The 11,659-nt window shown below is 34.3% G+C and overlaps 1 protein-coding gene across 1 annotated transcript; it reads right to left on the bottom strand.

Annotated features, from left to right (window-relative positions):
- Window positions 1-4,124: 4,124 nt before the first annotated feature.
- On the bottom strand, window positions 4,125-7,635 carry LOC116106107 (protein HIGH CHLOROPHYLL FLUORESCENCE PHENOTYPE 244, chloroplastic). The gene is made up of 3 exons (XM_031392460.1): window positions 7,390-7,635; window positions 6,924-7,139; window positions 4,125-4,410 (listed from the first exon to the last, which is right to left on the bottom strand). Exons 1-3 carry the CDS (start codon window positions 7,507-7,509, stop codon window positions 4,210-4,212), a joined length of 537 nt encoding a protein of 178 aa, XP_031248320.1. The 5' UTR covers window positions 7,510-7,635; the 3' UTR covers window positions 4,125-4,209.
- Window positions 7,636-11,659: the final 4,024 nt, after the last annotated feature.

The following is an 11,659-nucleotide window of genomic DNA, read 5'->3' on the forward strand; positions in this document are numbered from 1 at the left end:
ACATAGTAAGTTAACCTTTTACCTTCAAATATTAAAGTTTTAAAATGGGTCGGATTGTGTGGGCGTTGAGAATGCCCTAATTCCTCAGAGGAGTTAACATGGTTTGCTGGTAGGTGGTTGAATGAAGGGACCCAACCCCAGCCCCATCACTACTACTAAAGCTAATGTTACATTGCCTCTACCCAGTCTCATATTTTCAAATCTAATTCCCATAATTGTATTTCTCTCTCTCTCGTCTTCTTCATTTGTTTTCTTGTCCCTCTCCTTTTCCTTCAATTGAATCTTATGATTTAACCTCTCATTAATGCCTTTCTTTTATATGAAGAACCATCCAAATCTAACTGCGAAACCTGTCTGCCTAAATATATGTTAAACGGTTATCTGATATACATAAAATTTAACCTAAAAGTTTTTAGCTTTCATGATATTATCTCTACTGTTGTTGAGACAGATTGAATATATGATTAAGAAGAATAAAGAAAATCGTCTTGTGGGGAACAAAAGTGACAGAAGTAGGACACTGTATTCCTATTCTAAGATGATTCATCTGCCATCTCATGTGACAAAGTAAAGTATATAATATGCCAAGAATTTACATTTACATTCATATTCATATAAATATAATTATATATATATAGTTCTCTTCTTTTAACGTAATGTAAAAGCTTCCATCTGTTTTCATGAAAAAAAGTAATCCCCATCAGTCTGCCCTGGAGTGATGGGACTTCATCACTTATCAATCTTGACGATCACTTTCACTATTATTCACTCAACCAAAACTCCAATCCTATCAAAACAATGTTAGGTTTTTCTTCTCACTTTTTAAGGTTTCTCATACATACGTATATATAAATATATTCAAAATTTTATATATGTTAAATGCCTATACCTCTCTTTTTCTTTCAAAATTACAAGTTTTCTTTTTGATTTGTCCATGAAAAGAGAGAATTAATCAAATAAATAAATAAAAGGTCAGGTGGGTCAAGTCAGTGCCCTAAAAGTCCACCCACCAGTTGTCAGCTTGGAATATCAAGAAATTGATCCTAATTCATTACTAATTAATATCTAATTAAGGCAAAAGGAATGTTATCACTAGGGGCTATGGGTGAAATTGAGTTGAGTCAAGTATCTGATTATTCGAACTCGACTCGATTGTTACAGTATCGAATTCGAGTCTGACCAAACCAGAGGAATCGAGTTCAAACTCAAGCTCGGTACTTGAATTAGAATTCAAGCTCGTATAATTGAGTTTTAATCGAGCTTAATTGAGCTTTTTGAGTTTCTCAAATCGAGTTGTACCATGATCGAACTAGACTTGAATAAGTATTCGAGCTACTCGAACTCGAACTTGACTCGACTATTATCAAGTCGAGCCCGAGCCAAAATCGAGCCGCTCGCAACTCCATTTTCACCCCTAGTTATGACTACATAGTCCTTTAATTCTTTCTAAACCCGTCCATAAATATGAAGTTATGATAGTTAATCAAATTAATAAATAAATGATAAAAAAGAAGAGAGAATATCCAAAAATGGCCTACCACAGTGAAAAGCCAAAAGTATTGGAGATTGATGAGTGATGAAGACAAAGAGGATCCATCCCTTCCCCCAATGAGTAGATAGTGATCAGAATTACAATGATAATGCTGTTTCTTTTAGAAATATGGGAAAGTTAAAATTAATCAACAAGAATATTATTTATTTATTTTCATAACAATAATTTCATGAGAGTGGATTATGACATATTTCAATATGCACACTTTGGACCCACATTTTTTACTACCTTTAATAATAATAAAAGAAAAGGGGAATAAAATTTTATTGGATATTGAGGAAATGTTGGGAGTAAAAATGGTTGAAAAATGCATGTGAATAATACATACAAATCAAGTTCACAAGTATACAAAAATAAACCGTGCTGAGTTTGAGACAATTTGGAGTGTTCCTATAACACAGTCATGTGATTGTGGGAAGTGATAGATAAGAGGATATACAAAATTGGTGGGAGGGAAAGAGAGGAGAATGGGACATATGATGCACCATAAATTATATGAATGTGTGGGTGGACACATAACCAAGGAGCTAGTGGTCCAATATCACAACTCAATTCTTATTTCTACAAATACTATATACATTTCAATTTCGAGACCTCTCTACAAATTCATCACTTCCTTCTCCATTTTATTATCATTTTAATTTATAAATTTGTTCTGAAATTAACGACCAGGTAAGTTTACAGTGGCCATCCTTATTAGGGGCTGAGGTGAATCGAATTCAAAACCTCTTGAGTAATACACTAAAGAACCCTAGTTGACTACTCGACCACCCAATGATAATTTATATCATAGTATCTTTCTGAAAGAGACTAATCATCTCATAATATCCTTAAAAAAAAATTATGCAAATGATATATTATTGTCTATGCATCTGTTTATCATTTACACTTATTATTAATTGTATTATATAAGATGACACAACATTTTATATAAAAAATTTGTGATATCACTTAATTAAGATTTATAATTTTATTGTTTTAAGAATATGTTTAATATAATTTGGGAAGGAAAAAACTTTAATCAATTGTAGGTTAGTAGCTGGTTGGCCTAGAATTGATATATATGAAATGTAATGAAATGAATCAATATCACCTTTATTCCTGATCAATTATTTTTCTTAAATTAACACTCACAACATCTCTTCTATTTTAAGAACAGTAAAATAGCAAAAGCATTGTTACAACTCACATCACTCAGTGAATGAGTTTGAATTCGGTTTAGAAGTTAATAGACGTGTTTTAAGTTAAAAACGTTCGCATAAAATTTAAAAAACCCGTGCAAATATGTTAATTGGTTTGACCTAGAATTTAACAAGTATAAATCCAGGGGAGAAGTTTTGGACTTATAAAAAATGAGAGTCCCTCCACGTAACAGATTAGCTTATTTGAAGTGAAACTTCCAACCCGTGACATAATAATATAAAATTGGAGTGACAGAGGATGTAGAGATGGACCAAATAACATGTTATTCCATTCCATACCCATCATATCAAACTTTTGAAACAATATAAGATTAGAGGAAACCCAAAAGGAAAGCTGGTTTCCAATCAAAATTATATGATTCCCCTTTCTAGTGCAAATTATTTGATTTGATTTTATTATGGAATATGAATCAATAACAATAAAAATACATTGGATTTGGTCCCTTCAAGCTTCTTTCACAAGAGACAATGATTTTCATCATAATTTTTCAAACCATTAATCATCAAACTTCACTCTCACCCTCACCCTCACCCTTGCCCACCATCCATTTGAGCAAATGGGCTGAAGCAAGCAATTAGCAAAGGCATGTGAAAATATTAAATTATTTCATCAATCAAATAGGGTCCCAATCCCAAACCCAAATTTGGTTAATAGAATGCCAAATGGGTTTGTTTAATTTGAGCCTTTTTAATCTCCAAAATTTAACCAAAACTCATCTTAAACTTTGTAACTTTTGTGTGAAGTTACATCTCTTATTATTGGACTTTGGTAGGTAGGGCAAAAATGAAAATCCTTGTCCACCCATCTTACCCTTCAATCTCAAAATGAACCTCAAATGTCATTATAATTTGGATCATCAACTTCCACTTTGTTGTTACTTTTAAATTTGGGTCAACCCATCACATCCAAGTAGACATAGCCTTGTACCCACACGGGTGAGTGGGTCATGGGTGGGTTAACAATTTTTTTTTTTTATATTATCAATTTGAAGTTACTCATTATGCCACTAAGATTGAATTGAATTTCAATAAATGCAATTTCTTTATAAAAATTATATAAGAATAAAGTTGTCAAACTCAACATCACCTCGATTGCTAATAGAGATGATCATTTTGAACTCTTATTTGATTGATAGTTCCAAAGTTTTGAAAGATAAATTTAAGTATGTGCAAACTGGCTCATATACCCTTGATCATAATAAGAAGGCCATATAGGAGGCCTAGGCTTGCGCCTGCGTGTCATGATAATTTGGCCCATAAACCACTAATTTGAACTCCTTTAGGACTTGAGATGGTAAAAGCCCAAGTGCTACCCACAACCCACTTCATATTTAACATGACTAGAGGTTTTTTTTTTTTTTTTTTTTTTCCAGTAAATGTTTATAAGATATAGTTTTATCATCTCACTTTACTAACATAGTAAGATCATTTAATGATATAATGACGTGTCTTCATTTACAATAACAAAATGATATTCCTTCGTATGAAAATATCACTCTGCTTTGATTGTGCTTTCAGGTCCTTCAATTTCTTCAATATGTTTGTGAAGTAATCCTGCAAATATTTCTCGAGTGTAATTATATCTTTGAAGTCCACCCCAAGAAGATTATAAGTCTCAGTCATCGGAATAGAGAAAACGGTATCACTTGTAAGAACCTACAATTGTCCCATGCAAGATATTAGCATTTGTGCCATAACAACGACGGAACTGTAAAATGAAAAATCATAAAGAAAGTTGATGAGCAGCAGCATTGGAAGAATGCAACTGCTACATTGTTAAAATTATAATGTGAATTCCCATTTATTGTTTCTCAGTTTGGCCGTTCTTTAGCATAAACAACATCTCCGGTCCTTTTCTTCCCTATTTTAGGTTTCTTCTTAGTTATCCATCAGAAACGTAAAAGGGTATTGATATATTTCCTTTAAACTTAGTAGAAGAAAGTGAAGAAAAATTACAATAGAGGAAGAAGAAAGAGAGAAGAGATGAGAGGAAGAGGAAAGAAGAAAGTGACAAGGAGTGATGGGGGAGAAAGAGAGAAAAAGAAAAAGAAAAAGAAAGAAATTGATGGAGAATGATGGGCGTGATGGGAGAGAGAGAAAAGTGAAAGATGGAAGTGACGGGGAGAGGAGAAAATATTAAAAATAAAACTTGAGGGTGTTTACTTTATTTAAACTCACAGGGTTTACATGTAACTTTTAGGATGTATTACTAGTTTTCAAACTTATAACAATAATGGAATTGTTTAAAGAGGGACTGTTAATCGGTTGGACCGGTCAACCGCAACTGGCCCTTTGACCGGTCAAGAATGATCCGATTTTTAAACAATGCCTGCCCATCTTGCCCTTCAATCTCAAAATGAACCTCAAATGTCATTGTAATTTGTATCATCAGCTTCCACTTTGTTGTTACTTTTAAATTAGGGTCAACCCATCACATCCAAGTAGACATAGCCTTGTACCCACACGGGTGAGTGGGTCATGGGTGGGTTAACAATTTTTTTTTTATATTATCAATTTGAAGTTACTCATTATGCTACTAAGATTGAATTGAATTTCAATAAATGCAATTTCTTTATAAAAATTATATAAGAATAAGAGTAACACTAACCTTACAAAGAGGCATACAAAAAGTCATACAAAGAGATAATCCTTAACCTTAAAAGAAGGGAAAAAGAGAGAGAAAGAGAGGTAATAATGAATTTTAAGAATGTAGATTGTCTCTTTGTAAGGCTAGTGCTACCTAAGAATAAAGTTGTCAAGCTCAACATCTTCAACATTTGCTTTGTTCGATTCACCTCGATTGTTAATAGAGATGATCATTTTGAACTCTTATTTGACCGATAGTTCCAAGGTTTTAAAAGATAAATTGAGGTACGTGCAAACTGGCTCATACACCCTTGGTCATAATAAAAAACAAAAAAAAAAAAAAAGAACATATACTTAGTTCTAAACTGATGGCCATATAGGAGGCCTACGCTTGCGCCTGCGTGCTCTATTTTAAAACCCGGACTGGACCGGCCGGTCTGACCGGTTCGACCGAGAGCCATCTTTTACTTCGGTCCGGGTTTACATAAAACCGGGAATATTAATAAACCCGTTTTGGACCGGTAATGGACCGACAGAACAGTACAAAACCGTCGAACGGACCGGCCTGGGGCTTAAAATGGTTCGTCTAATTCAAAAAAAAAATCATATTCCTAAACTAATTTCAGCACTGTTTCATTATCTTCCATTTTCATCTTCAACTATAAAGAAGAAGTAAGGGGAGGGGAGAGGAAGGGAAGGGAAGGAAGAAGAAAGAGAAGAGGAGACACGAGAAAGAGTAAGGAAGAAGATTAGAAGAAAGAAAAGAGGAGATGAAGAGAAAGAGAAGGAAAAANAATCATCATAGCTGACAACTTCCTCCGGACGGTTCTTCTGGTTGATGAAATCTGTAATTTATTTTGCGATTGGCAAAGCTTTTTCCAACATCAAGTAGGTGGAGTTCCAACGGATAGGCATGTCTGTACATAAATTCAAAGGTCGAACTGATGGGTCCTCTGACTTACAATATTTGACGTACTCCTACCATCTTTTATTGCTACCACCGACGATAAATCTGATAGCTCTGTGCACCGTCTCTATCTTCGAATGTATAACATCTAAACCTGCTTTAACTATCAAATTGATGATGTCTCAAGCAAATCTCTGGTGAAAAAATTTTCCTTCACCACGCGGATCCAATCTCTTTTCAAATAAAGAGATTGTCGCGGTGTTAGCAGCTGCATTATCAAGTGTTAGCGCTACCACTCTACCAGTTAATAAATATTCTTGCAAAACTTCAAAAATTGTAAAATAAATAGTTTCAGCACTATGTTTTTCATATAATGGTTTAAAACCTATCAATTTTTGTTGTAAACCCCAATTATGATCTAAGAAATGTACTGTGACAGTTAAAAAATCGGTTTTTGATCTACAAGCCCATATGTCNTGAAGATTTGTTCTTTTTGAATTATTCAACATAAAATCATTCATAGCTGTTCTCACTTGTTATATTTTGGGTGAAAGGGCATGGACGACTGTAATGTGGAGAATAATCAACGATGAAGGGCTATAATCTAATTTATCTAGCTGACAGAAGAACCGAAGACTAAAGCATGCAGAAACTACATTTAACAGCATGTTCAGAATTTCAATTTAGGTGAATTTACTTGCATGAAACCACACAACCGGATTATGATGTGAGTTAGGCCTGAATCCTTCAGAAACTTCTCTGTGCAATACTTGATTTCCATCAGTGGAACCTCAGGGTGCTTGTCACAGTTGTGAATGGAATAAAATACATACTTCTGTATTCCCATTGCTTTTGCACATTGTATAAGAGCAACTTTTCCTTCCCAGTCTACCTAAATAGAACAGAGAGATCAGATACAGCCCACGAGCCGTAGTAACATACAATTAGAAATGACTATGACTTCGATGTCTCAAATCTTTAAGGACAATCTAAATGAAAGGCCTATAAAAGGTATGGAGTTAGCAATGTACAGAGGCAAATAAGTAAATGGTTTACTGTACAAACCTGTTTCTTCCTGTAGTCATTTTTGATCCAGTAAAGGAAAACAAAGAAATGAATCAAACATTCGACGTGAAACTTACCGTTTTTATGGGCTCTTCTGGGCGCGCTGTGGCACAGTCAATGACTATATGAACGCCAACCAATGTTGCAGGTATGGTCTCTGGTTTGCTGAGATCTGCCTGCTCAAATATATTTAGCATTCAGTACAATTGTTATTTTAAAGGATACAAAAGGATATGTATATAGCATTCAGTACTTGAACTCAACAAAATAAAAGAAGTTAGTTGAGTAAAATCCATCCACTGCTACACTCAGCACTCACAATTGCAGTTGTCAAACATGCGCAGATGTAAACAATGCAGGAACTTCACATTTATTTACAATATTAGAATCAATCTGAAGCATCTTCAATTCATCGTAACGAAGACCAAACTCATAATTTCTGTATGCTTTCCGATCAATAGACAACCTTCATCCATNAGCTTAAGGATGCGAACCTAAAGCCAGTTGCCACACATTTGTAAGGATTTACAAGGGACCACATTTTCCCCCACGCATAATCACCCTACTTGGCACAGCCGGTGAGAAAAACAAGGCGACAAAAATAATATATTTCGTGGTCGTGGACTACTCGTATGCTTTCAACACAGTAATGGGAGACCTCTCCTCCGAAGTCTGAAGGCAGGATCGTCCATCTACCACTAGATGATGAAATTTTCAACCCCTAGTGGAGTAAGAGTGGTCAAATAGTTGCAACTAGACTCTCGAGAGTGCTACAATAAAGTTGTCCATATCGCTTCAAAGAGTAAGCGACCATAGATGATGACCTTCAAGGGGAAAGAACCACGACCTGGTCCCTCCGAGAATACAATTGATCCTCATACACTTGAAGAAGAATCTGCTAGAGGACCATTAGAAAAATTGGTCAAAGTCATAGCCGATGAGCGCGAGCCCACTCACGTGTTGAAAATTAGAGGCGACCTCAATGATCAGCTGGCCAAGTAGCTAATCTTCATGAATGTATATAAATTACATATATAATTACCTAATATTAAAATATTTGTAGCATAAATAATTTATTCTTTTACTAAAACATCATCATCTCTTGATGATGCCACCCATTCTATATATTATAGAGCATAGTTGTTTCATTTTATGTTTGCTTGTATGTTTAATTGTTTATCATCATGCTTAAAGTTTAATAACTTTTCTAAATATCTTGTATGGTCAAAATTAGCTTCTAATATATTCCATACCCTATTTCTAGTACTTGGGAGAAAAAGAAATAATTCAATCCCTGTAAACCAATACATTCTAATAATATTACGACAAAAATGAAATAAATGGATGTTCATTATTTCAAATGATTCATATACTTTTCTTTGATTGAGGCGATAGGGAATGTTGCAAAAACCAGTGATTCATAGCAATTTGTTAGCTTGCAACAACTTAACTACTAAAATAAATTGGAGTTCTTCAGAGGTGCATTCTTGCTTGTTCACCAGAAAAGGTTCTTATTTGGGAGACTATAATTACTTTGGTAAAATTTGGTTCTTCTACAGCTCAAGTCTCTGTAATGTTGAATTGTTTGAGACATTAGACTAAAAATTTATCTATTGTGGTTAATAAGAAATTATTTATGTTAGTTTAGTAAGTTGGCACATTTTGTTGTCACTTGTATTATTCTATGACATTCTTTCTCTCTTTTCATTAACTTCTCTTTTTGTATACTAGGACTCAACTCTTCTACTGTATACATCTTGTATCTGGATGTCTTGGATATGTAATTAGTGTGTTGAACATAATTTCAAAAACGAGAGTGATATTTCTGAAAGCAATTTCTGTTAGCTTACCATTTGACTACAAATTAATGAAGCTTGAAGACCCATAGAAGATATAACCACTGCTTGTTGCCAGTTTAAGACTGGTTGAAAGTGAAGCTTGCTAGGTGAATGTTTTTGGTTTTGGGGCTTGCCATGGATCTAGATCTGGCTGTGTCAAACTAAAAGTGTAGTTTTTCACCCTTTACCAAACTAGTATTTCATATTAATGAATAATGATCACATCGATGTCTTATCTTCCTTCAAGAAATCTACGTTTTTTAGTGGCATTGTTGGCTTGTAATAATGTGATAATTAGATATCAAGTATTAATTTGTGTTAATTAGAGAGAGAGAGATTTTGCTAGCATCAATGAATGGGTAACAATACAAAGCCATCACTTTAATCCATTTATTTCATGATGATTTTGCATATTGAAGGTTTATAAAACAAAACAGCAAGCTAATTACTACCTTATTATCAATATTTATCATTTCATATTCCTGTATGTTGATGTGTGACACAAATTCCTTTTATATTGTCCTTATTTGTTTACATGTTTAGTGAGGGAATTTTTGTATTCTCAAGGACCTAGGGTTTTAGTTTATAAACTCCCTAATTTCATTGGTGAGAAACTATTCTTTATTCTTTTCCTTCCTGAAATCTATTGAGAAAGAGAGAGCAGATTTGTAATCAGACTTTCATTATAGTGGATTATTCTCCATCCTCTGCTTGTGGTTTTTTCCCAATTTGGGTTTTCACGTAAATTCTTTGTGTCACTTGTTTATATTTCTTGCTTGTTATTTGACCTTTTTGCATCACACTTTTCATAGATCTTGGGTATATTTCATAACAAACTATTATAAGAGCTTGGTGTAATGGAGTCTAGTTCAAGATCCGGCATAACCAGATTATCCTGTAAGGCTGAAGTTGAGAAGTTTGATGGTACAACAAGCTTTGCAATATGGCAAGTTAGAATGATGGCAATATTGACAAAGGAAGGTGCCAAGAAGGCACTGTAAGAGTAGGCAAAGAAGCTTGAGATTATGACAGATGTTGAATGGGAGGATATGGAAAATAAGGCCCTTTCAACAATCCAGCTAGCATTGACTTCGGATGTACTCAGAGAGATATTAGAAGTGAAGACAACAATAGAAGCATGGAAAAAGTTGGAGAATAAGTACCTGACAAAATCTCTCACAAACAGGCTACAGTTAAAGCAACGTCTTTACACATTGTGAATGTTAGATGGTAGTTCCTTAAATTCGCATTTAGCTAAATTTTCATCAATAATTACAGACTTAAGTAAGATTGATGTGAAAATTGAGGATGAGGATCAAGCGCTTTTACTATTATGTTCTTTGCCTACTTCCAATAAAAATTTCAGAGACATTATGATTTATGGTAGAGATGAATTGTCCCTAGAAATGGATAAGTCAAATTTAGAAACAAAAGAAAAGATTGATAAAAATTTGGCGATTACTAAAAGGAGTAATCAGAGTGTTGGGTTGTTTGTGGATAGAGGAAGAATGAGAAATTCAAATTCAGGAAAGTCTACGTCTAAGTCTAGACATAGGAATTTGACATGTAATTATTGCAAGAAGAAGGGACATATTAAGGCTGATTGTTTTAGATGGAAGAATAAGTAGAAAACAGATGACAATAAGTCTAAGTCAAAAGAAACAAATATTGCAGATGATGATAATGGCGAATTGCTATGTGTGAATGACACTAAACACGATTTTGAGACAAGTTGGGATGCAGGAGCCTCACAACATTTGATTCCTAATAGAGATTGGTTTGTAACCTATGAAGTGTTCAATGGAAGTGTGTTTCTTGGTAATGATTACGTATGTAAGGTGGCTGGTATAGGCACAATACAAATCAAGATGCATGATGAGGTGGTTAGAACACTTTCTGATGTTAAACACATTCTAGACTTGAAGAAGTATTTGATTTCTTTGGGGTCTCTAGAGAAGAATAGTTGCAAAATCAAGTGCAAAGATAGAGTGCTCAAAGTTTCAAAGGGTGCTTTGTCAGTGATGAACATAGAGAGATTTGGCACTTTGTATTTTCTATAGGGATCTACAATTATAAATTCAGCAGCTGTTGTCAATTCTTTATCTGATTCAGATAACACCAAACTCTTGGTCACATGAGTGAAAAAGGGATGGCAGTATTAAGTAAGAGAGGTTTGGTGTGTGGACAAAAAAGAGGGACGTTGGAGTTCTTCGAGCATTATATATTTGGGAAACAGAAGAGATTGAGTTTTAGCACAACCATACACAAGACAAAAGGAACTCAAGATTACATCCATTCAGATCTTTGGGGGCTATCTCAAGTTCCTTTTAAAGGTACTAAAGCTAAGTACATGCTCATTTTCATTGATCATTTCTCTAGTAGAGTTTGGGCATATTTCTTGAAGGAGAAGAGTCAAGTGTTTGCAACCTTTAAGTAGTGGAAGACTTTAGTTGAAAAGCAAACATGTAAGCACATCAAGAGGCATAGAACAGAAAACCGACTTGAGTTT

The sequence above is a fragment of the Pistacia vera genome, unplaced genomic scaffold, assembly GCF_008641045.1.
Source record: "Pistacia vera cultivar Batoury unplaced genomic scaffold, PisVer_v2 Contig51, whole genome shotgun sequence".
In the NCBI taxonomy this organism is placed as follows: domain Eukaryota; kingdom Viridiplantae; phylum Streptophyta; class Magnoliopsida; order Sapindales; family Anacardiaceae; genus Pistacia; species Pistacia vera.